This window comes from Myxine glutinosa, chromosome 5 (genome assembly GCF_964187855.1).
Source record: "Myxine glutinosa chromosome 5, kmMyxGlut1.1, whole genome shotgun sequence".
Lineage (NCBI taxonomy): Eukaryota > Metazoa > Chordata > Myxini > Myxiniformes > Myxinidae > Myxine > Myxine glutinosa.
Genome location: NC_136265.1, coordinates 74432846 through 74460281, shown reverse-complemented (window position 1 = coordinate 74460281; position 27436 = coordinate 74432846). Strand labels below are relative to the sequence as shown.

The following is a 27436-nucleotide window of genomic DNA, read 5'->3' as shown; positions in this document are numbered from 1 at the left end:
TTTGGACATAGCTCGGTAAGTAATTGTCCGATTAATATGAAACCTTGAAAAGGCACATCCTCGGGTCCCCAGCAATATACCTGGCAAGTTTAAAGTATATCGGACCCGTGGTTGTCGAGAAACAGCGGTCACAGACAAACAAACAAACAAACACACAGAGATTACTGGAATTATAGATAGATAATAAGGGGTGAAGGAAACATAGCAGCCCATATTCAGTAAGGGGAAAAGCAACCATATAATATGAGCGATGTTTGTTTGATGCTGTTTTGGACTTACGTAACTTTGATCATTGACATGTAAATGCCAATCTTTACTTTTATATTTTCTGGACAAGATTTGTATGCTATCAGAAACTTTGTATTCCAAAAAGAATGACCAAATGACAGCAAGAGGTCCATAATATAGAATAAAATCTTGATGCAAGTAACAAGCTACACTGTTCGTCGGTTTTGATATTTTCTTGTCTTAATTTACATAATACAAATAAGTTCTTACATAATACAAATTTACATAATTAATAATAAAAATGTAAAAAAATAATACAAAAATAATACAAATAATAATACAAATAATAATAATACAAATTTAAACAAATTTACATAATACAAATAAGCACAAATAAGTTCGCTCTTTTTTGCCACGTTACAACACACTTTCAGCACAGGACTCGGACTCTGATAGCTTGAACTCTGACTCGGACCAGGTGGGCTCGACTACAACAATGCTTCCCAGCGTGTCTGCCTCCATTTGCATCTCAAGCACTCCGCAAGGAAATATCAGCGGCAAAGTCAAAATCTTCAAGGTGGTTCTTCGATCATTCAATCCCTTTTTTACACGCTCCCGTTTGTTTCAAAGAAAATCTATAACTACGGTATTCCAAATAGCAGGACAATATGCAACCTTGCTTCACCAGGGGAAACAGTGAAGAGGTCTGACAAAGCAAAAGAGAAGGTAAGATGAGCAGAAGGTAAGGTGGAGAGTAGAAAGGGTCTTCTTGCAGTATTTTATTGTTTGTCTTTGTTTGAACCGATCGGTGGGTTTTGTGTTACAAATGTATAAAGAGTAAATGGAGTTCAAAGATTATGTGAACTACTCGTTTTGGAAAGAATAGACCAATGGGGCAGATCATTGGGTTTACTTTTTTAACTTGTTTCAAATAAGTATATATCGGAGATTGAAATGCAAACACTTCTTAAACACGTATTGTGAGTTTGTTTGGAAATCTTCCTTTAAAATTGGGTTTGAGTGCGAGGTTTTGTTTTCAGATTTTATTGTGGCTGTGAAGGTGGAATCCGAGTTTCTGGACGAGTACTCCTCACTCGGCCAAGGTTTGAATGGCAACAATCTTCATGTTATAGCTCTATTTGATAATTCTCTACTATAAAATGTTTATTAGTCACCTGCCCGGAGGGGACTAAATGCTTCCAGTATGTCTGTCTGTCTGTCAATCCGTCCATCACACCTGTGTTTTTCTGGACTTTTTTATCCATACCTTTTAACTTGTCCAACTGAAACTTGGTGCATGCCTTTATTATGATAAGGTACAGAACACGTTTGAGTTTCGGGGTTTTTTTGCCAACTTGTCACGGAGTTCTGCCTTTTTTGTTTGGAACAAGAACATTCATCAGGATTGGTCAGGGACATGTATTGCAAATCAATTCTCCCTCTTGTTTGTTTTAATTCATTTCAGGATGTTTTTCTTTTTTCAGACTTGATTGTGAAAGTGAAGGTGGAATCTGAGTTTGAAGATGATCCAATGTCTCAGGAGAAAGGTCTGAACCACATCAACATTCTGCTTGTTCCTGTTGCAGACATTTATGTGTGCATGTACATTGTACGCACTGCCCCGACCCCGCACATATTACGTACAGTGTAGCCCTGCCAGATCGCTCATACAAGAGTAATTATATCTAACTCAAACAAACTGTCTATACTGTTCTTACCACATTCATGCAGTGGAATTTCCCCTCTCCCCCACCCCTCCCTTCCACATCACAATATAATGATAAACAATGAGGTAAGCAGTATATGTGTATGAGAGGCATCAAAAAATGCTGGGCATCCTTGAACAAAATAAAGATGTGCGAGAATAAGTCTGGTTGTAAGAGTGGGTATAAGGGGTGGTATCACTGCAGAAGCAGGAGGAGTAAAAGGGTGATGGTGAAAAGTGACCCTGTGTTTAACCAGGCCGTGTCAAATGTTTGAGACTTTGATTTTCAGCAAAGGTTCATCGTGAGGTGGAGATAATAATCCCTGGGCATCAATTTAGAGTTCACAGAACAATTATTACAAAACAATGGAATGCACCTAGCTATTATGCATCAGCGAGACCACCAAATTGTCATTTCATCATGCACTTTCTCTATTTTCTGACCATCTTGCCCTTTCATATTAATGAGGTTTTTTTCAATTAACCCCCTCCTTTGTTGACCTCTTTGGTTAAGTGGTAACATTAGTTTTTCTGTCGTAGACCCCGTGCGTTTCTCTCCACTACTTATAATGATTGTTTTGGTTTAGATTAACTTGTTTATCCCTTCCTTTTTTGAAATGAACTGTTGTCACATGTTTTGCAGCTGAAGCTGAAGTGGTGAAATCAGAGACTTTTCAAAACAACCTTCTTCAGACTTCCCAAGATGCTTTGAGCTATAATCATGTAAAGCAGGAACTGTGTGATTCTCCACCCACGGAGCCAAGCAAAGCTGTTCAGCTGATTGAAGGTAAGACCAGTCCTCTACACATCACATCTCATTTTGTTTACTTGTTTTGTTTGTTCTTTCACGCTTAAATAGTTTTGTTTCGAACTTTGCAGAATAAAAGGTCGATTTCAATTTCATTTAAAATACACATTTCACATAAAATACATTCGCGGGGGATTTGTTCCTGGAAAAATGCCGCAAATATGGGGGCATTGTTTCAATGGAAAAAGGGGGGATAGGTCCCCGGCGGTTCCTGATTCACGCAAAATCCCACGAATGTTGAGGAAAATCTCCAAACGCCGAGGGAGATGGCCGCGAACGCCGAGGGAAATGGCCGCGAACGCCGAGGGAAATGGCCGCGAACGCCGAGGGAAATGGCCGCGAACGCCGAGGGAAATGGCCGCGAACGCCGAGGGAAATGGCCGCGAACGCCGAGGGAAATGGCCGCGAACGCCGAGGGAAATGGCCGCGAACGCCGAGGGAAATGGCCGCGAACGCCGAGGGAAATGGCCGCGAGCGCCGAGGGAAATGGCCACGAGCGCCGAGGGAAATGGCCGCGAGCGCCGAGGGAAATGGCCACGAGCGCCGAGGGAAATGGCCGCGAGCGCCGAGGGAAATGGCCGCGAGCGCCGAGGGAAATGGCCGCGAGCGCCGAGGGAAATGGCCACGAGCGCCGAGGGAAATGGCCGTGAGCGCCGAGGGAAATGGCCGCGAGCGCCGAGGGAAATGGCCGCGAGCGCCGAGGGAAATGGCCGCGAGCTCCGAGGGAAATGGCCGCGAGCTCCGAGGTAAATGGCCGCGAGCTCCGAGGGAAATGGCCGCGAGCGCCGAGGGAAATGGCCGCGAGCGCCGAGGGAAATGGCCGCGAGCGCCGAGGGAAATGGCCACGAGCGCCGAGGCAAATGGCCACGAGCGCCGAGGGAAATGGCCACGAACGCCGAGGGAAATGGCCACGTACGCCGAGGGAAATGGCCACGAACGCCGAGGGAAATGGCCACGAACGCTGAGGGAAATGGCCACGAACGCCGAGGGAAATGGCCACGAACGCCGAGGGAAATGGCCACGAACGCCGAGGGAAATGGCCACGAACGCCGAGGGAAATGGCCACGAACGCCGAGGGAAATGGCCACGAACGCCGAGGGAAATGGCCACGAACGCCGAGGGAAATGGCCACGAACGCCGAGGGAAATGGCCACGAACGCCGAGGGAAATGGCCACGAACGCCGAGGGAAATGGCCACGAACGCCGAGGGAAATGGCCACGAACGCCGAGGGAAATCCATGAATTTTGGGGCATTGTTTCAATGGGGAAAAGATGGACAGCTAATAGATGCGGTGGAGTGTTTTCATTCTGTACAGTAACTCACGGGGAATGACGTGTTAAGCAGCTGGTGGGATATCCCAAGACGCTATGTTCACAGTGTGAATGGTGGAATATCCCAGGAAGCTATGTTTTCAGTGTGAATGGTGGGATATCCCGCAAAACTATAGTCACAGTGTGAATGGTGGGACATCCCGCATAGCTCGCTTGCAGCACGGCTGAAATATTTTTAAGTGGCCGCGAAAAGCCATGAAAACACGAAGCAGAGACCTGCGAATGTAGAAGCCCGTCATGCTCACAGCTCGTGGAAGATATATTTTTTTATGTCTAGTTGCTTTGTGCATGGCTGGTGGAGGATATGTTTTAGTACTGTTTCATGTTCGCGCCTCGTGGAGAAAAAAAAATTTTTGTGCCCGCAAAAATACTGTTGCTTGATTCCTTTTGGTTAAGACTAGACTAGGCTAAATTTCCAGAAATGCATCTAATACAAGTTATAGGGGCATTTCTGAGTAAAAGTTGGTAACAAGTGTTTTTAACCTATTTTGGGGGTGCTGATCATGAAAAAATAGGATACCAAGCTGAATTTTTGGTATTTGATGCTCAAATCTGGAAAAAACTAAATGGCCGCCAAAATATTTAACTTTTAGCCGCTGAACTCAGAATCACACAGGAAGACATTTCAACAAGTACGCTTTACGTGAAACAAGATGAATATTTCCGGGCAATCAAATTTGTATATACTATTTTAGCAGAAATCGATGTTTCGGCCATTTTCCAAGATGGCCGCCATCAAATCTTATATTGACGATATCTCCAGTTCTAGTGAACATAGAATCATTATTTTGATGTCTAGCCCCAGGTTATCGAGGTCAAGGAAGCATATGAGCGCACTATTATTAGTGTTGGACCAAAGCTATATACTGAAACAGGACACATTCAAGGTGGTTGCTCACAAAATAGCTCTAAATATCGGCTAACTGCAGCTAAAATGATATCTACAGACACTTACACATGGACCCTTGTGCCACACAGCTCATATAATAAACAACACGATTACAAGGCAATACAACTTTACTTTTGATCTTCATTGATTAATACGATTACATGCAGTGAACAATCACATATGAACGTTTAACTATATACAGGTAGCACAGTCATGACGTCTTTTACGATATGCAGGCTCGACGGTAAGTTGAATAATGTCGTTAACACATTACACATTGTCATTAAAGCAACCGTCCTGGTCAGTTTCTTGCCGACATACACATGCAGCTGTGCAGCCAAGTTTTGCTTTACGGCAGCTACAGCGCATGGTACGACACCGTGACCTGCAACTGCAAGAAACAAGTTCAAGACACGACTCAGGAATTGGATGGAGTGTCATCAGCACTGGTTGCAAATTGGTAGCGACCCTTTTCCATCCCAACTCCGTGACATTCGGCAGGTTCGGAAGTGGGCAGTGTGCCTCCTTCCATATCAGAGATTGGTAATGCACACGCTGGATGTGGAATTTGAGAGCATCGCTCGTGGGTGGCATCGCTTCTGGTTTGCAGGCCTTCTCAAACATGACCCGACGAACGCTATCTGTTGTCTCCAGATTGTTCATCCCGTAGATTTTGCAGACAAATATTTCTGTCGATTTTGACACTTCAGGGGTCAAATTCCCTACTCCCAAACCCACAAGAAGGTGGTGATACTCAAGGAAGACTTTCCATGCTGAACGTTTCGTGTGTCCACAGATGTGCGATGTCGTGTCCGATCCCGTAAGAGCGTGAAATGGCAGAAGTGATTGGACTGAATTTGATGGCAAGTTGTGATATAATGGACCTATGGGTATGTACTTTCTCTTCTGGGCAGTACCAGCCATCATCCATAGATTTCTGCAACTGACACGCGGAAAATGTGCCACCAACAACAGCATGACATCAGTGTCTCTCGCACATACAACTACAGTGTCCAGCCGACTATCTATGACATGTAGAATTATGCGTGTGTCCGCTTCTTCGTGTGTTGCTTTTAGTGGAGTGAGGTCAGTATTGCCACGTGATGACCTGATTTCACGCTCATCGTCAAACCCCCCTGCAACCACAATCTCTGTATCACCAGGAGCATGTGCCAGAAGTTCTTCCGAGAGGAAGCGAGCAAGGGCTGCCTTGTTTTCTGGAAGGGCAATGAAGTTTATCCAGGAGTTAGGCAGTGGCACCTCCCGTCCTTCTACAATACGACGTATTGGACGACTTGTCTTTGTTCGTTTGGTTCTTGTTCCTGCTTTGATCGACTCATCTCGGTATCTGTCAAATACAACGTCTATGCGAAGATATTGCATTCCTGACTGGAAGATTGATCTTGTGAAAACGTCTGCCAAGTCTCCAAATGTCTTGGCAGCAACCGGTTTCCCAATGGCCACGACTCGAGCCTGTCCATCTATAACAAGACAAGCTGATTTCCCGTGCAGATCGAGCGTAGCAGGACATGGAACATCTGCTGTCAACATATCAGCCAGCAACGATTTGTTTCCTGTCCTTAAATTGCCATTGAGCTCTGCCAGCGAGACTGGTACTCGAAGAAGTTCGTGGTTCAACACGTTGTCCAAGTTGATCGTGCGGCCAGATGCATATGCCGTTACCAAACGTTGGAGGAAGTTTTGATCAGCTTTCAGAACAGTGCGTTTGTTCTTTTCGGCACTGTGTTGTACTACCTTATAAAGATCGTCGAATGTTGGAGCATTGTTCTTCTTGATGGTGTCATACAATGAGTGCTGAGGCACTGAGGTTTCTGCGTCTCCAACAAGTCTATCCTCCACAAATTCATCCAGTTGTTTCTGACCCATGACTCGTGCGTTCAGTAGCGATGTTTGGATTTCTTCGCTAGCAACGTCTTTTGTTGCAATGTTTTGCAGCGCAGCGTGATGCGTATCAGGTGCAAACACATGGAAGCGTTCCAATATGCTGAGCAGAATGTTCTCGTCTGCATTGTCACGTTGTTGTCTTGCTGGTTTCGATTCGTTATGGCTGAGCAAGTCTTTTGGATATATCTGCAACATTTCACGCGTATCTGCTGCAATATGTGCTCTCAGGTTGTAAGACAATGCCCATCTGTTCAAGGCTGTATTGGTTTTGGTGATACCAACGATTCCTCCGGCCCTTTTACCAGTTCCATTCAACCACTCTTGTGCCTGGTCGGGATCAACCTGATTGAACTTACGCGCCGACCGTTTGACCACAAAATTTCCTTTTTTGAATTCTTCGAGAACTGACTCTGGTAGGTTTCTCATTTCAGCCAAGTAGACAGGACCCCAGCGTCCATAGTTTACATGGTCATACCTGAGAAAGAAAGGTAGCATGCAGGTGAATGAATGGATGTGAAGGTCCCAAAGTCCATCTCGTTGGGCTCTTGTGAACATAAGTAGAATTGCTACCATTTCCAGGTATCCCCACCAGAAAGAGAAGTTGACATTGTCCTCCTTTCTGCGTTCCAGGAAATCTGACATCAATGATGAAAACGTTGGGTTTGTCAGCAAGGTGACAAGGATCTCAACAGCTGCCAGGTCGGATGCAGCCTTGGATATTTGAATATGCAGTTGCTCGTCGGCTTCTTTCACATAGTCTAGTAGATTGGGTCCTAATAGTCGCCATAGGGCCTGGCATGTAATTTTGTGTGCTCGCATGGCTTTGTTGAACTTTTTGCCAGCCAATGCTGCTTCAATGGTGTTCTGTCCCATTAGACCAGCTTCAACCCAGGCCTCTGCCAATCCAGATCCGTGCATGTGTTCTCCAATAACTTTTAAAAAGTTCATTGAAATGTGTAGCCCTCCTAGACGTGGAATGAGTCTCTTCTTGTACTCCGGATTGCACCACTTCAACTCCATGAGCTTGCAATAAAGTGCTTGATCCACACTCAGTACCGTGTATTCTTGTCCGAAGCGAGATGAAACTTCCAAACATCGCTCCACGACTGTTTTGAGTGTATCAAACTCGTGCGCTGGTGCCAGGATTATGGGCATATAGCCAACTGTAGTTTGTGGAGGATCATTTTGTGTCAGGGACTCATTGAATACTGTCCAACTGGTTTCCGTTGTTGAGTTGAGTCGCATGAAATTGAACGCTAAATCCACCGATTGGGCCCTTGCTGCACAATCAGTGTCCTTGGACGGTTGATGATACCAAGTTTTTTCCACTTGGCCACTGAAAGATGGTTCGGCCCTGACGGCAGGCATAGTTGCAGCATTTAAGGTGTCCATGACCTCTGGGACATGCAGCATTCGGTCTTTAGAAAGAACCATGCTGTCCCACTTCACGTCTGCAGATGGTCCTCTCTGCCACGCTGCCAGCTGAGTGGCATGGAAGGTTTCTTTTCCGTCCAATGTCTCATCCAGTATGTCGATATTGTCAGCAGTGTAGAACAGAAAGCGGTCAGGAACTAGATTAGGTGGTATGACGGCACCGGTGTTTGGATTCATAGACTTAATTGTGGACTTGGCTAAGGTTGTGTCCAACTGCAACACTTGATGGTAACTGAGGGTGTGTCCTGCCTTATGGAACATTTCCACCAACTCCTTAGATCGTGTAGTTTGGTGCAGGGTGCTGCCGAGCCCTATATGTTTCGGCGTCAGTTTACTGCCTCCGCTCACTCCATATACCATGTCCTGAGCACTGCTGAGGACTTGTTGTTCTAGTTTCGTATCATCTTCTTTGGCAACGCATGGTTCTATTTCAAGCTGACACGGACCACCATATAAGAGCTTGAGGAACATGTAGACAGTCTCTGGTACGCAACTTAGTGCGTTTCCGATGCTCACTTCAAATCCCACGTGGCCAGGCTTATCAAGCAAATCTCCTCGAAGTTTTAGGGCAACATGCACCAGCGACAGGAAGATGTCCTCTTCAGGCCCGAACCTAGGCATTGTTAGTTGTTCGTCTGCTTCATCCGTCAGTCCAGATACAGCATTGCCGGTATACTTAGATGGTACCAACAACGTTTCTCTCTGAGATGTCCCACCATCAGGTCGAACAAAGAGGATGGTATCACCTACTCGAGATTGCAGTTTTTCCCTGAATGTTGTCCGACGACTTACAAAGGACTTCGGAATAACTGTGTTAGCTTCCTCTGAAAGATTTACATACCGATCCCAGACGTCACTTAGCCTCAGCACATGACCCTTTTGGGCTGCATACATAAGTTCTGAAGAAAGCCATATCAAAGGTAAGTCTTGACTGGTGTGAAAATCTTCTTTGACTTTGGATGTACTTCTTTTGAACGAACTTAAGCAAGGAAGGTGATATTTACCTTCCGCTGCGATGAGGTCACTAACGCCTGCCAAACTGAAGCATAGCTTGTGATGTAATTTAGATGCCTCTAAAATATCTTTGCTGACATTGAATGTCATAACTGAACTTAATCGTTGTTTTGACGTACGATCCTGACAAAACATGCACAGCGTCCAGTCAACTGGCTTGACAGAGCTCCGACGTATGACACGACCTTGGGTAGACCCAACAACTGAGCTGCATGTTGGTACATTTTCTCGGTCCTGATGATGATCTTCCAGTCTTTCTAGGCGAAGAAGTTTATTTTTATCGGTGAATTGGACATAACAGTTTTTGTGCCATACGATTGAGGTGGTATTCGAACCCAACGCCAGATCCAGACGCTCAATTATATTGCGGTTTTTTGGGTCGCGTAATTTCTTTTTGGTTTCGTAAGCCTTAGCGAGTGTGGCTAGACCTTGATTGCTGGCAGATCGCAAATCCCCATCTGTTTGGCATAAAATGCATAAGGCGAAGTCAATCGATGATGGTCGTTTCAGAGTAGCAACAGGATCCATCTTGATTTAGTCTGAAAATAAAAGAAAGAGAGGTTGCATGTCACCGTCCCGGTAAATAAACCGTCCTTAACTAGACATGATAACAACCTTAACTAGAAAATACAGTTGACAGTGATCTGAAAGCAATGTAATGCCAATCAAGGTAAAACGGCAATAAAAGCCAATATGGTGTATGAAACATCTTCCATTGAAAGCCTGCAATTCAGCTTGGTATCCTATCTTTTCGTGGTCAGCACGCTCACATACAGCTAATAAGCATAGATACCAAGTGCTACTATGACATTCCTATTTTTAAAAGAAAATTAGAAATGTCAATATCGCGTATACTTTTTTTGACGGCCATTTTGTTTTTTGGCTGATTTAAGCCCTAAATATGTAATATTCAGCTTGGTATTATTTTTTATCGTGATCAGCACCCTCATATACAGCTAATAAGCATGGATACCAAGTATTACTACGACATTCCACTTTTCTGAAGAAAAAAAACAAATATCGCATAAACTTTTTTGGCGGCCATTTTGTTTTTTGCTGATTTAGGCCCTAAATATGCACATTTCAGCTTGGTATCCGTTTTTTTCGTGATCAGCACCCTCATATCCACCTAAAACGCCCGGATACCAACTTTTACTCAGAAATGCCTCTGCCAAAAAAAAATCAGAAATTTAGCCTAGTCTAGACTGGGAAATCACGGATAGCAATTCGAGCGTTAATTTGTGGCGACGATCAATGGCGGATTTGACTACTGTCATGCGTCGCTTTATGTCCGTCCGAACAACGTCCGATCGCATATACGTCCATGGCCCATAAAAATAATAAGAAAATAATGGGGATAAAAAAAAACCGTTCAGACAACGGGATGTGGCGGACGTAAGTGGCCTTAGAGCGGGCGCGCTCACGCATGCATCACGTGTTCTTGAACAAAATAGATTGTGCTGCCAGGCGTATGATGATACAGTACATTAACTATACTGTATATCCATAATATGTTTTGATAGATATAAGAAATGCTGATGTTACTGGTTTATGTTTTTTGGCTATTGTAGTGTACAGTGCAGGACTTTTAATTTGATTTCCTTACTTACGAAATAAAAAGTTTACAAACTGTATAACAGTGTATGCTTGGTTTTGCATCGTCGGCAGCACCGCCGCAGCATCATCAGCATCCAGTCTCGATTACCCCCGCGTATCATGAGTTAATCATGGATCCCAAATGCAGCGCAACCAGCCCTGGTGGTAGCAGCAGCAAGAAACAATGCAAGAGCATTGATTTGGAGGAGAAGCAGAAAATAATAAGACAGCGTGAAGGCGGCAAATCTGTGAATGCTATCGCACATGGTTTCGGCATGTCTCACTCCACGATCACGACGATAATGAAAAACAAAGAGAAGATTCTTCATGCGGTAGAAGGATCGGCTTCAATGAAGGCAACAAGATTGACCAAGTTTTGAGAGGGGCCAACATCGAATATGGAAAAGATGCTGATGACCTAGATTGAAGACCAGACTCAAAACCGAGTCCCACCCAGCACGCTAACCATCACGGCCAAAGCAAAAAGTTTGTTCGAGATGTTGAAGCAACAAGCAGGAGCCGCCTACGACAAAGAGTTTTCCGCAAGCTCTGGCTGGTTCAAGTGCTTCAAACAATGCTATGGGCTTCATGACGTGAAAGTCAGTGGCGAGTCGGCGAGTGCGGATTCTACAGCAGCAGCGGAATTCATCGATACCTTGGACAAGCTTATCGTCGAGGGAGGATATTTGCCCCAGCAAATAATTAATATGGACGAAGCCTCCTTGTATTGGAAGAGGATGCCCGAAAGGTCATTCATACACAAGGAGGCCAAGTCGATGGCAGGCTTTGAGGTATTCAAGGACCGAGTGACTGTGATGTTCGGGGGGGGGGGGGGGGGGGAGAGTTTTGCTAGATTCAAGTTGAAACCTTTTGTGGTGTGGCATAGCGAGAATCCCAGGGCTTTTAAAAATATCAACAAACATACGTTGCCAGTGTATTATAGAGCCAACCAAAAGTCATGGATGACGCAAGCATTGTTCCCGGATGCCCTTCTCAACTGCAACGCTGATGACCTTGAAAGCTACTGCATAGAAGAAGGGGTAGGGTTCAAAATTTTGTTGATTTTGCACAATGCTTCATGTCACCCCCTTCATTGGTGACCTCCACCCCAACATCAAAGTGGTTTTCCTGCCACCGAATACCACCTCTTTGATTCAGCCTATGGATCAAGGGGCTATTGCAGCTTTCAAGTCCAACTATCTCAGGAGGACCTTTGCAATGGCTATTTCTGCAACGGAGGATGATGAGAAGACACTGAAGGAGTTTTGGAAAGAAAATAACATGAACCACTGCATCAAGAACATTCCTTGGGCCTGGGATGATGTCACAAAGCAATGTATGAACGGATTGTGGAAAAAAAAGTCTGAAAGAGATATGTGAACGATTTCAAGGGTTTTGAAACGGACACAGAATTTGAGAAAATTATGAGCAATCTTGTGAACAAGGCAAATGAGCTGAACCTCGGCGTGGATGACGACGATATAGAAGAACTGCTAGAGGTTGTTCCTGAAGAACTAACCAACGAAGAGTTGCTAGAGTTACAGCAACATCGGATAGCTGAAGAAGAGGCAAGGGAAAAGGAAAGTAAGGAGGAGGAGGTGGAGGAGGTGCAGAAGAAGTTCACTTTAAAGGGGTTATCTAAATTCTTCGCCGACCTTAACACTCTGCTGAAAAGTGCCGAAGAGATGGACCCCAACACTGAACGCTTCTCACTCATGGAGAGGAATGCACATGCAGTGTTTGCCGCATATCGGCAAATCTACGAGGAGAAGAAACAGCATGTCAAAGTGCACGAGTCTACCATTAGAAAGAGGCTGCACAAATTTGATCTACATGGGAGGTGTACCAGGAGGAAACCTTTGCTGTCCAGAAAGAACATCAGGGCAAGACTAAAGTTTGTCAATGAACACCGAGGCAAAGACCAGCACTTCTGGAACAATGTGCTCTGGACAGATGAGTCAAAGGTAGAGCTATTTGGCCACAGTACCAGAAGACATGTTTGGCGAAAACCAAAGACAGCATTTGACCACAAGAACCTGATACCAACTGTAAAGCATGGTGGTGGAAATATTACGGTTTGGGGCAGCTTTGCTGCATCAGGGCCTGGGCAGCTCACCATCATAGAATCCACTATGAATTCTTCATTGTACCAGAGGGTGCTAGAGGATAATGTGAGGCCATCTGTCGGAAAGTTGAAGCTCAACCGAAGGTGACTTGCAACATGACATTGACCCTAAACATACCAGTAAATCCACCAAGGAATGGCTGAAAAGAAAGAAATTGAGGGTTCGGGAATGGCCAAGTCAAAGTCCGGATCTAAATCCCATCGAGATGTTGTGGGGGGATTTGAAACTAGCTGTGCATGCAAGAAACCCCTCAAACATCGCACAGCTAAAAGAATTCTGCATGGAGGAGTGGGCAAAAATTTCTCCCAGTCGATATCAGAGACTGGTAGACAGTTATAAGAAACGCCTGCTTGATGTTGTTTCTGCCAAAGGGGGCAATACCACCTATTGGAGCCAAGGGTGTTCTTACTTTTTCCACATGCGAAATTTGTTTTTATGTTTATTTAAATTATACAATGGACTACAAGATGTAAATGTTTCATGATATTTGTTATATTATATCACCTTTATCTTTCAATATTGTTGAAATGAAGATCAAATAGCTGTATGTTGAAATATGTTGAAAAAGTCAAAACTTTACATGGGGTGTACTTACTTTTTCACGTGACTGTACATACATACATACATACATACATACATACATACACTTATATATGGACTAGCAGAGTAGCCGCCCTATGGGCGACCCTGTGGGCGTTCTTGTTCCAAGCGTACAACACATTTTCTGCCATATCTTATTGGAGGATATTTTCTGCTGATACAACTGATTTGACTTGGATTTCTTGATTATTTCCTTTGGTAATATTGCTGGGTCTCTGTTCAACTTCGGTGGCCTTGGTTTTTGAGGCATCTCAATTTTCTGGAAAAACAAACAAACAGCAGCCATCACCCGAACTAACAACACCCACGACCAAACCACACTCACCTCTTCCTCCTCCTCCCCCTTCCACCATCTCCTCAAAATCCCTCTTCAACCATCACTTGAGCCAACAATACCCATGACAACCCCACACCCCCCCCCCACCCTCCCCTCCACCATCTCCTCAAAATCCCCTTTAACTGTCACCCTTGCCAGCAATACCCATGACCAACCTACACTCTCCCCTGCCCCTCCACCATGCCCTCACAATCCCTCTACAACCATCACCTGAGTCAACAATACTCACGACCACCCTTCACCACCACAACATAATCCGCCAGCTACTATCTCCGTAACTAACGATACTCACGACCACCCCACACCATCCCCCAACAACTATCACCCCAGCTAACAATACCCACGACCAACCCACACACCCCCACTCCCCCCCCCCCCCCCCCAACATCCCCAATCATTTTCGGAATCCGGGCAGCTCGGAATGCACTATCTCTATGTGCTGTCGCCAGCAGGATCACATTGAGTTCACAATGTGATGTCACTGGCAAACTCGAAAATCGACACCCTCAGGCTTTTTCTGGCACTTTGTGATTCACAAATAAAATAAAATCCCCTTCAAATTAGACTGTGATTCATTGTCAATGGTTTTTAGAAGAAATAAAAATTGGGTTCCCCTATTGGGTCTATGGTGTCTTTTCAGTCTTTTCGGTCTTTTGGGTCTTTCGGGTGTTTTTGGTCTTTGGTGTCTTTTCAGTCTTTGCGGTCTTTTTGGTCTTTTGGGTGTTTTGGTCTTCAGGGTATTTTAGGGTATTTGGGGGTATTTTGGGTCTCCAGGGTCTATTCGGTGTTTGGGGTCTTTGGGCGTTTTTTGGAGTCTTCATGATATTTGGGGTCTTTTCAATATTTTAGGTCTTTGGGGTCTTTTTGGTGTGAGGGGTTTTTGGTGTCTTTTGGGTCTTTTTGGTGTTTGAGGACTTTTAGGTTTTCAGGGTCTTTTAGGTCTTTTGGGTCTTTTCGGTCTTTGGGGTCTTTTCAGTTTTTGGGGTATTTTGGGTCGTCGGGGTCTTTTGGGTCTTCGGGGCCTTTTGGGTCCTCGGGTTCTTTTCAGTCTTTTGGATCTTTGTAGTCTTTTGGATCTTTGTAGTCTTTGGGGTCTTTTCAGTCTTTGGGGTTTAGTATTAATCATGAACTTTTGGGTCTTTTAGGTCTTCAGAGCCTTTTGGGGTCTTCAGGGTATTTAGGTCATCAGGGTCTTTGGGGGTATTTTATGTCTTTGGGGTATTTTGTGTCTTCAGGGTCTTTTGGGCCTTTTGGGTCTTCGGGGTTTTTTCAGTCTTTGGTGTCTTCTGAGTCTTTTCAGTCTTTGGGGTCTTTTGGATCTTCAGGGTATTTTTGGTCTTCAGGGTCTTTTCAGTCTTTGGGGTCTTTTGTGTCTTCGGGGTCTTTTGGGTCTTCGGGGTCTTTTGGGTCTTCGGGGTCTTTGGGGTCTTTTCAGTCGATGAGATCTTGGAGGTCTTTTCAGTCTTGGAGGTCTTTTCAGTCTTGGAGGTCTTTTCGGTCTTTTCGGTCTTGGAGGTCTTTTCGGTCTTGGAGGTCTTTTCGGTCTTGGAGGTCTTTTCGGTCTTTGGGGGCTTTTGGGTCTTTGGGGTCTTTTCAGTGTTTGGGGTTTTCTGGGTCTTTGTAGTCTTTGGGTTCTTTTCAGTCTTTGGGGTGGTTTAGGTCTTCAGGGCCTTTTGGGTCTTCAGGGTCTTTTCAGTCTTTGAGGTATTTAGGTCGTTGGGGTCTTTTGTGTCTTTGGGGTCTTTTGTGTCTTTGGGGCCTTTTGGGTCTTTGGGGTTTTTTCAGTCTTTGGGGTCTTCTGGGTCTTTTCAGTCTTTGGGGTATTTTAGGGCTTCAGGGTATTTTAGGTCTTTGGGGTCTTTTCGGTCTTTGGGGTATTTTTGGTCTTTGGGGTCCTTTCAGTCTTTGGTGTCTTCGGGTCTTTTCAGTGTTCAGGCCTGCTGGTTTTTCAGGGTCTTTAGTGTCTTCGGGGCCTTTTGGGTGTTCAGGGTCTTTTAGGTCTTCAGGGTCTTTTAGGTCTTCAGGGTCTTTGGGCTCTTTTGGGTCTTTGGGGCCTTTTGGGTCTTTGGGTTTTTTTCAGTATTTGGGGTCTTCTGGGTCTTTTCAGTCTTTGGGGTATTTTAGGTCTTCAGGGTATTTTTGGTCCTTGGGGTCTTTTCAGTCTTTGGGGTCTTTTTGGTCTTTGGGTCCTTAGTAGATGTATATGGTAGGTTCCAGGCCAGACCCAGACCACATTCCCCACATCCTCCTTGCCCCCAAACCGGAAGTGTTCGAAATAATTAATTATTTTATCGATTTTATTGATTTTTCTCCCAAATTTTCAAATTTCCATTTTTCATGATTTTGTTATTTTCATGATTTGTCGAATAGGGGTTCCAGGCCAGGCCATCCTCCGACCCCCTCCCCTCCCTCCCCACATTTCCCACATTCCCCACATCCCCCTTACCCTCAAACCGAAACTGTCTCAACTCAAAAATCAGGAAGTGACTCACCACAAACCGGAAGTGACCAATTCATTATTTCTTTTCCAATTCCAAATTTTCAGATTTCACAATTTTCAAAAAAGAAAAAAAAATTTGATTTTCAAAATTTCTGATTTGTCAGATTTCACGATTTTCTCGAATTTCCCAGAATTTCCAAAATTTCACTAAAATAATCATAAAACAAAAAATTGATTTTTAGTTTAACAGGATGAGAATTATAATACAAATGAATGAATGAATGAATGATCGTTTAAGGCCAATTTCCCCGCTAGGGTGGGGGTTAGCCTTGCAGGCCCCATGACAATCATGGTTCCCTGTTTGAGGCAATGTTTTTATGGCCGGATACCCTTCCTGACGCCAACCCTTGGTCGCCTCTTACGATGCGCAGGGATACGGTGTACCTATTCTAAATCGGGGTACTCACCGTGATCATTCATCCCATCAAGCTGGTACTCAATTTGCCGACCTCGGAAGGATGACAGGCTGAGTCAACCCCCCTGGCGTTAATTCAGCGATCGACCGGGATTCAAACCCAGGATCCTAGGATCCCAAGCCGGCACCCTAACCGCTAAGCCAACACCAGGCTATTATATTAATATAATACAAATGAATAATTTAAATGAAAAAATAGATATTATTAACATTGATAATGAAATAATTAATAAATTTAACATGGAATTTGATGTACTCCATGGAAAATTAAATCGGGTAAAAGATTTAATTGTAACTTATAATAAAACGTCAGTTGATATAAAAATAAATATTGTAAATATTGAACAAACATAACAGAACATTAATCAGGATAAAATGTTCTACATTGTAAGGACAGGATTATTGATACATGAATATAAATCAATTTTATCTGAACCATTATCACCGATGAATACACATCATCCAATCTTTAAAAAGAAAGTATCTTTTATAAATGAGTTTTTAGATATTGTTAAAGAAATAATAAGGTCAAAATTATAGAATATACCCATTTTATATGAAATTAAACCTATCGCTAATATTACTTGTACATTTTGTAAAAATCAAAACTTATCTGATTTTGAAATACAAACAACAACACAACATGCATTTTAAGGCCATTTTCCCTGCTAGAGCGGGGGTTAGCCTTGCGGTCCCCATGACAATGTTCTCCATTTTGCCCTATTTTCTGCATCTCTCCTCGTTAACCCCCTTGCCCGCATTTCTTCTTCCACCATCTTAAGCCAAGTCTTTCTCGGTCTTCCCCGTCCTCTACTTCCTTCTACATTCATTTCCATCACTCTTCTCAACCAGTCACTTTCATCCTTCCTCAACACATGACCAAACCATCTCAACCTGTTCCTCTTCACAGCATCAATCACAGGCTCTATTCCCATCATCTTTCGCAATTCATCATTTGTCTTCCTCTCTCTCAACGATACTCTACACATCCACCGAACCATTCGCATTTCCACCCTTTCCAGCCTTCGTTGCTGCTCTACATTCATGACCCATGATTTTGAAATAACTAACACAAATATTAAAACATGTTTGTGGTGTAATAACCAACAATTAAGTTTTTAAGAGAGTAAATACAATAGGGAAAAATATTTGCAATAGAGTTTCTCATTTTCAAAAATGTATTACCCAATATCAAGGTAAACAATATTGTAAAATACCAGAAAAGGTTTATAACGATCTGAATGAAAAGTTGAAAGCATATAGACTTTTGATCAACCATGAAGACGAGGTTATAAAATATTCCAATATCACGAAAACTCATATCACCATGTTTCTAAAATAATTAAAATATACAAAACACCATGGTAATATTAATCGAATATATGCAACATTAACCAAGAAGAAATTGGGTGATATTTCTCATTTAGAACAAGCGTTAATTACCGATTTTAAAACATTATTAAACCTATACGATGAAAACCATGGGCGAGATAAGGTTGAAGCACGAGATAGAAATTTTTTTCTGAATTATATGCAATATTTATTATTTCAGTTATTGCATAAACATAATCATAAATGTAGTCCTGAAATTTTACTGGTTTAAAAACAATTGAGCGTAAACAATTTCATGATAAGATTTGTCATAACTTATTTAACACATTGGGGTGGACATTTACACCAACATTTAAATTTTATTCATTTTATGTTGTGGGGAAAAAAATTATTTTTAGTTTAAGGAACTTTCTCTTATATAAAATGAACAATATGAGGACATATAAAAAGCCGGTCACAACATATTGTTACGTCGGGGGGCGGGGGGGGGTGAGGGGTGGTAAAGGAATATCTAGAGCCAGGTAGATCTGTTTTGGTAACATGCTTCGACTGTCGCGCTAGGGAATCCACCTTGTAATAAGTTCAGTGTTTTTAGGCGGTTTGTTGGGATAAGAGTATACCTGTGAACATACAAGGATGTTCGGGTGTTAAATAGTGTAGGGACTAACATAAATTAGAGTCCCTGTATAAAGAGAGTTACGACAACCCGGAATTAGAAGCCATTTTGTTTCCATTGTTTGCGCCACGCACGAGTGCACTGCTCGCTAGTGTGTATACATTGTGCGTAACCTAGTACAAAATTTAGTGCCTCCATTGTGTAATTTGTGACTTGCGCCGTGCCCCTCGCTTTTGATATGATTTTCTCTTCGTCCAAGATAAGAATCGGATTTGGTTTATTGCAATAATCTTTGTTCAGAAATGTCGTTTTCTGTGGGGAGGAGAGGGGTGTTGTGACATCTTTTTGGACACTTCTCTCAGCCAAAAGTCAATCAGACTCCACGAGACTCACTCAGTTTCACTTTAGATTTATTCAATCATCGACAGAAGAACTAACACTATCCACACATGATACATACAAAACACAGAACCGACGCATTGTCCATTCGAAGGAGTTCTCTGAGTCTCCCTTTGTGCAATTCCCTTAAATAAGCCTCGTCTCCTTTTGATGTTGTTTGCTTAAGATCCGGGGTCACTGATAGGCAGCCTTCCTGGTGCCAAGAAGATCTGCTTTTCATCATGGAGTGACTCAGAAGTTGATAACGGTCAATCCTTTGACATGTTCAGCCTCACCAATTGAGTGCTGCATACCAACCCCGTGCTGTATCCACACTCTTGCCTCCGGACCTTTCACGAAGGTGACAAAGGTCAACTCACAGATGTTCAGTAGTGTTCGATCCTGGTTCCATTCACATTCCCCTTGCTCAAACTGCATGCTTTGAGAACTCATTTTACACAAGATTCACATCGAAATGCAATTTAACTGTTTTTAGCAATATATTGACATATAATGTAAGATTATATTATATATATATATATATATTTATATATATTTATATATATATATATATATATATATTTCCACAGGGGCAAAAGGAATAAAAGGGAAAGAGGGGACAGGAAGTGCCTATCATTTTCTGGACTACCTTGCTCTCTTGCGTCTTACTTTCTTGACTGGCATGCATGCACACAAAGCCGACAATGTGAACATTTTCAAATCTCTGTTAAAGACTCATTTATTTGAAAATGCCTACATCTGATTATATCTTAGGTTTTCTTCTTGTATAATTTGTATTTGTATATTCATCTCGTTGGCTTTCTTCTCTTTTCTAAGCGCTTAGAGGCTCCTGCAATTTACGCTATATAAATTCCTATTGTTATCACAAGATTGCCTTAAAACCATCTTGACAAATGACAGAAATGTTTATTTTAAATCTGAAAATGAAAAAGTAATTTAACTTTTCATGTAGGTGCACCGGGAGAAATACATTTGCGCAATTAAATTGTAATTACCTAAAGAGCCCAGAAATTGTAATCCAGACTTGCAATGGAAGAGTATGCATGTAAAACATACCCGTTTTTCATAGCAATGTACAATTAGTTGTATGGTGTACATCTAAACTATTCCAAATTACATACATGTACATAATAATAATAACAATAATAACAGTATTTATATAGCGCCTTAGCATGAAATGAACAAAGCGCTTCACAACATATCTTGAAGACTACAACTTACATTACACAATGTTAGAAGAATACGACTTAAAGCTACTTTTCAAAAAACACAATGAAGTTACTTTGGCAATAAATGTGTTTTGAGTTTTGATTTGAACGTTTTTATGTTGTGTGAGGTCCGAATAGTTATAGGTAGTTTGTTCCAGAGGGCAGGCACTGAGTTGCAAAAGGCTTTGTCCCCGTATGGCATATGAGGTCTATTACAGACAAGGAGAGTCTTATCAGCGTGTGATCTTAAGTATTTGGCGTCATTAGAATGAGTGTGAGTATTAAAGACAATACTCACATTATTAAGTATTATTAAAGACAACAAACAAAGCTACAGACCACGTGACCAAATTTTTTCGGACTCTTCATGTCGCAACTCTCTCTATACAGGGACTCTAAGATAAACCCCTGTGTGTCAGACCTGGTGATCAAACCTTTGTCCCTTATGGCAACACATACTCATATAAACACTTAGATCGGCCCTTAGCGCAACAGTAATTAAATTCCCTTCCCTTACAAAGACTGTGGACGACAAGCAGGCAAGGGCCACGTACAACACCGGCGTGGGCATCAGACATCGAGCAAGGCTGGCAGCCAAGCACAATGACAGGGCACCGGTGAAAGAGAACATTGGAGAAGATTCGACGCAAGGTTGTAAAAGGGCACGATGCACGACATTTTGTGTCTCTCTCTCTCTCTCTCTTTGGCACTCTCGCTCCTTCTCTTGGCTCTTGGCGCTGCACGACCTCTCTGTGCTCTTTGTCTTTTTGTCTCTCTTCGCGCTGGACCTCATGGTGGAGATCGGCCCCTTCGGGTTGGAGATTGGCTTTGTGTGGGGATCGCTGGCCCGGCGTTGGTTCCCTGTGGTCCATCGGTGCTCGGAGCGAGGGACCTCATGGCGTGCCGCGGAGCGAGTCGCAGTGGGGCCTGGCGAAGCGTGCGAGCGAGCGGGCGAAGGGTTTCTTCGCGCCGGAGCTTGGAGCCGCGTGTGGACGGTGGACAAGACTACAGACAGATAAGGCCGCACCCCACATTTCACAAATACATAACGAACGTTTTATTTTCCTTAATTCATTTTCCCTTGTGTCGTATCCGAAATCTGTGTGTGGGGACGTCCCGATTAGGACATTTATTACCGGTGCGTATTTTTCTGTCCCGCTATCCTTGTGAATAAACCCTTGTATTATTTTCTGTATATACCTGAACACAGTTTTCCGTGTGGTTTATTTAATATGCAGCGGCATTGGAAACTGAATCGAGTGAATTGTTATGGATCCGGGGGACGGCACTCCCGTTAGCAAGGGGGGGTTAATCCCCTTGTCCTGTTAAGCTGGCCGTCCGACCGGTCCTGGGGGCATGACGTCACTCCTGGTCGATGGTAAGTAGGGTTGTAAGCCCAATTTGTCTTAATACCTAAGTTCTACCACCGGCCGTAAGCGAGGAAATACTGCCACCCTGGCCGCAGCGTGATTGGATTGCGCCGAGCGAAGCGAGCTGCGACTCGGGCCGTTACCAAGAGACTAAACCCGATTATAAAGCAGTTGGCCAAATCGCGCCACAGGTATTCAATCAGGAAAAGACTAAAGCGATCGGGGAAGAATGAAACCAAAAGGGGTAAGAAATAACAGGTATTTATTAATTATGTATAACAAACCAAAGGAAGAGAAACGAAAGTTATATACAGTGAAGAAGAAGAAGAAGAAGATACACAGGGCAGCCTTAAACAGTCTTAATTATTAAACCCCAGACAACAAAAAGGACAGACAACAGACTTACACGACAAAGGGAATTGCAGGCAGGAATGGCTGGAAGATGGTTCGGAGGAAAAGCACAGCGAGGAGGTCCGCTTCAAATCCATGCTCCGGGCTGGAAAACGAGCAGCCGGCGGCGGCCCCACGTATATGGTTTCAGCGGCGAAAACCCGGCAGGCAGCGCGGTTTATGTTGCCGCTGTCTTGGCGACCCGAGCGCACCGACTCTTGCACCACAACGATGCTCGTGCTCCAAAAAGCTGCTCGTTGCTCCTCTCTCCCTCCTCTCGGTTCTTCCTCCTCGGTCCTCTCTCATGAACCTCCTCACGCGTCTCTCATGAACCTCCTCACGCGTCTCTCATGAACCTCCTCACGCGTCTCTCATGAACCTCCTCACGCATCTCTCTCAAGCAGTCCCTTGCAGCCCTTTTTATTGCTGTCAGCCGTACCAAGCCGCGTGGTCTGATGGCACGCCTACCGGTTCGCTCACCGCGGTGCTGGTTGGCCGGTCAGGGCTGGCTGACTCCACCTCTCATGACGAGTCGACATGCCTCGCCCGTGATCCGGTGGCTCCTCCCCCTTCTTCTCCGAGATGGAGCACATGGGCAATGGCATCTTGTGTGGATAGCAAACCACTCGCACCGCTTTTGAAGGGAACGAAAGGGACCTATCTTATTTGATTAATGCAACACAGAATCAACTATTGGAAACGCAGCCTTACCTGAAACACATAATAATGAAATAACTACGAAGAGGGCCTATGGTTCGCTACGTGTTGTTCATGGACTAACTAGGGGACGACCTTTGACCTTAACAATGAAATGGAGGTATTTACACAGAGAATTATTTACAAAGGGTATATTTACAACTATTTACTAAGTGCAGGGTTCTCAAAACTCCAACACAGCACCCTCATTCCTCCAGGCACGGCCCGGGCCGACAAAACTTTAACTTAATGTGACACTCAGATGTAGTTACCCTCTACTATTAACCTTGCCCTGAGTGCGACAGTTTTAAAAACAATTAAGTATGTCCCCCTGCTGCGTTTCATCCTACCATTCCAAAACATTTGCAAAAATCGCATGGTGTGGAGTCCTGTCATCACCTCAGGTGAGTGGATGTAGATGGTGCGAGGAGATTTCAACCCTAACCCCCGCTCTAGCAGGGAAAATGGCCTTAAAGTGCATGTTGTTGTTTTTTTTTGTTGTTGTTGTTGTTGTATTGGAGACCCCCCGAGAACAGGTAAGACTGCAGGGATATTGCACCACCCCTCCATCCCGTGCAATTTTGTATAGCTTTCTGTCTTTGAGTCCGCCATTGAGTTTTCGCCTCGAGAGCTAAGGCCTTTGCAATCGGCTTCCGTGACCGTCTGATTTTCATCAGCGGCGGCCGCATGACAATATTGTAATGTTTGTGATCGCGATTATAAAAACAATTATAAACAACACCTTCAATCCAACAAACACAAAGCCAAACTTTCACAGATGATGGCTCCACTTGAACAGATAAACCAAAAACATGGCATTGTGAGGTTTGTAAACATGATTATAAAAGTGAATGTAAAAGACATCTTAAATCCCAAAAACACACAATCAAAGTTTTACATATGATTGCTCCACCCGAACGAGAAACAAAATATTGTCGTGTTTGTGATAAGACGGTCTTGAAGAGGAGCTTTCCTACTCATCTTAAATAACAAAAACACATAAAGTTGTTGGGGGTACACGATTAAGGACTGTGATGGGGCATTTAATGGACATATTAAAATAAGGATTTTTAATTTACCACCCCCAGAACCAAAATCAATAGCTGATGCGGTTGAAACCGTCAACCCCGCCGTTGAAAGCTATGTAAAGAATACGTTGGCTGAGATTAAACCCCTTAAATTTTATATGGGAGTAAAAATGGAATTGAAAAAATCGAGTCCTGAAATAGGGGATCTTATTATAAAACGTTATATGAGAACAAAACCTTACTTTATCGCATCGCTCCAGGGATTCTTATTAACGGGCGTTTATGATAAACTTATAGAACAAGAAGAACAGGTGGATCATTCGCTTGTGGGTAGTGGATTTATTATGATGAGAATACTTTTCATCGATATACATGTTCTAAAATCAAACCCCCTAAAAGCTTCTTCTTATATTGAATTGCCGAAAAATATAATGCTTAAAAAGGCAATTATTAATATTCAAAATAAAGATCATAAATGTTTTCTATGGTCTGTTCTTGCACGCTTACATCCCGCTGAACATCATGTTCAAAGGGTATCACATTATGAGAAATATGAAAATGAGTTAAATGTTACTGGTTTACCATTTCCCATGTCCATGAAAGATATTCCTAAATTTGAGAAAATGAATAATCTATCTATTAATGTTTATGGTCTAACGGATAAAAACAAAGTTCAGGTTTTACTAACTATAAAACTATAAAACTGATAACTATAAAAATGATGAAACTCATATTGACCTTCTATATTATAATTTGGAAGAAAATTCACATTATGCTTACATCAAAAATTTATCAAGATTAGTTTCTTCACAAATAAATAAACACGAGGCTAAAAAATACATCTGTAAGCGATGTCTCAACTTCTGTAATAGTCAAGAAAGATCAGACAAACACTTACAATACTGCGTCATACATAAAGCCACCGTAATTAATATGCCGGTAGAAGGTTCAAACATAACATTCAAAGATTTTGATAAAACTATAAGACACCCATTCGTGATATATGCCGACTTTGAATGTATTCTTGAAAAGATAAACGACACTTCTTCAAAACCAAACGGAACATCCATGAATAAATATCAAAAACATACTCCTTGTGGGTTTTGTTATTATATTAAATCATCCGTTGGCGACAAGCCTGGTGTTGGCTTCGCGGTTAGGGTGCCGGATTGGGATCCTAGGATCCTGGGTTCGAATCCCGGTCGATCGCTGAATTAACGCCAGGGGGGTTGACTCAGCCTGTCATCCTTCCGAGGTCGGCAAATTGAGTACCAGCTTGCTGGGATGAATGATCCCGGTGTGTACCCCGGTTTAGAATAGGTGGCCTATCCCTGCGCATCGTAAGAGGCGACTAAGGGTTGGCGCCAGGAAGGGCATCCGGCCATAAAAAAAAACATTGCCTCAAACAGGGAACCATGATTGTCATGGGGCCGGCAAGGCTAACCCCCGCTCTAGTGGGGAAAATGGCCTTAAAACGATCATTCTTCTTCTTTTATCTGTTGGCGACAAATACAACAAACAAGAACTTTATAGAGAAGATGTGGCTTCTGAGTTTATAAAACGATTAGAAGAGGACTGTGTACGCTTAAGAAAGATAATGAGATTAACCAATAAACCGATGAACCCCCTAACAAAAGCAGAAGAAACAGAATTTAAGCAGCTAAATAGCATCTGTCACATCTGTGGGAAGAAAATTGATGGGAAGGAAAATACTGGGGGACCAAAGGTTAGAGACCATTGTCATCTCACTGGGCAATATAGGGGTAAAAAATATAACCACCTTTAGAGGCCATTTTTCCCCACAAAGCGGGGGTTGGCCTTTTTCGGGAACCGTGGTTGTTGTTGTTTTTTGGTCCCCTTTTTGAAGCAATATTTTACGGCCGGATGCCCTTCCTGACCTGACGCGAACCCTTTTTGCCGCCTTTTAACGACAAACAGGGAATTACCAGTGAACTGGTACTCAATTAGCCGACCTCGGAAGGATGACAGGCTGAGTCAACCCCCCTGGCATTAATTCAGCGATCGACTGGGATTCGAACCCAGGATCCTTGGATCCTAAGCTGGCACCCTAGCCGCTAGCCCAACACCAGGGTTTATATAGGGGTTTTATAGGGGTCCAGCCCATAATTAATGTGATCTTAATTATAAAACCCCCAATTTCATTCCGGTCTTTCTTCACAACAACGCCCATTATGATACACATCTATTTATTAAGGAGCTTTCAAAAACATATGGAAACGTTTCAGTGTGTGTATCTCACTGGAGTTTGTTCCAGAGGAGGAATAAAAGAGGAATGAAGGAGTGAAGGTGAGCAGAGAGTCTTGATTTTGGCAGTTTCTCTAGAAGAGGGTTGCTGGCAGATCTTGTGTGGCCTGCAGGAAAATTTTGGGGACAGAGCACAGACAGAGCAGGGGGAGCTTGGGATCCTAGGGTGTTGGCTCGGGATCCTAGGGTGTTGGCTTGGGATCCTAGGGTGTTGGCTCGGGATCCTAGGGTGTTGGCTCGGGATCTGTCACATCTCCTTGTGCACATGGCCCTATAATGTGCACAATCATTGCCCTATAATGTAATAGGCAAAAACTTACAAAATTAGAATATGAAAAGGAGATTAATTTGAGAAAACCAAAGTTCAAAGTTGACGATGTTGTAAGAATACACAGGTGGAAAAGTCATTTTGAGAAGGGTTATACAAAGAGATGGACTAATGAACTTTTTAAAATCGTTGAGGTAACGGATACAGTACCTTGGACTTATAAATTATATGATTTACATGGAGAAGAAATCTTGGGGTCATTTTATTCACAATAGTTACAAAAGACAAAACTTGGCGACTAAATTATTTTTAAAAAAATTGATCTTTAGTACAAAGAAACATTGCGTTATTAAAATAAGGAATGCTTTTTTACACTCGATTAAAACATTCAAACAAGTTTAAAGCCCTGTTTGAATTGTTATATAATAACATGAATACCGTTTGTTTCACGATAACTACCGAAGGTTTACATCTTGAAACGTATACTACGCAAAACATACTGATCAAAGTTATATTACCCCACGATTGTTTCGAGGAATATTATTACAACCATACGGATATGCTTCACATTGGACTTGGATTACACATCAAACAGTTTTTCAAAAGTAAAGCAGAGCTCGTTTTTATAATGGAAACACCCCTTGAATTTATCGTTGATGTGAAGTCGTTGGTCGATAATTCTGGCATGTGGCTTGGGATTAATATAGAATCTGTTCAAAATATAATTCCCATAAATATTCAAACGTATCAAACGGCTCCAACCCCTAATTTGCCATCAAGTTTTAATTCGCTTTGTCAATCATTTAAAACGCCAACCATCGAAATAAAATGTAGTAATAATACTCTTTCTTTTATTTTTGAGATGGCACATATGGTAAAAACGATGGTTTCTTTCACTAATTCAGAAACAGAAATAGAGGAGGATGAGGGGTGGTTAACGAATAAATTAGATTGCCACGGTTATTTTAAATCAGA

General features: G+C 43.0%; 1 protein-coding gene and 1 long non-coding RNA gene across 2 annotated transcripts in view; one reads left to right on the top strand and one right to left on the bottom strand.

Moving 5' to 3' along the window:
* The window catches only part of LOC144892311 (uncharacterized), a 137949-nt gene that overhangs the window by 8100 nt on the left and 102413 nt on the right, over positions 1–27436 (bottom strand). The gene's annotated exons all lie outside the window — the stretch shown is intronic.
* LOC137428511 (uncharacterized) overlaps positions 12336–27436 on the top strand; it is a 50867-nt gene continuing 35766 nt past the window's right edge. The window contains exons 1-2 of the mRNA XM_078777076.1: positions 12336–12698; positions 20966–21095. Coding sequence (XP_078633202.1) covers positions 12336–12698; positions 20966–21095 — 493 coding nt within the window. The remainder of the gene's footprint in view (positions 12699–20965; positions 21096–27436) is intronic.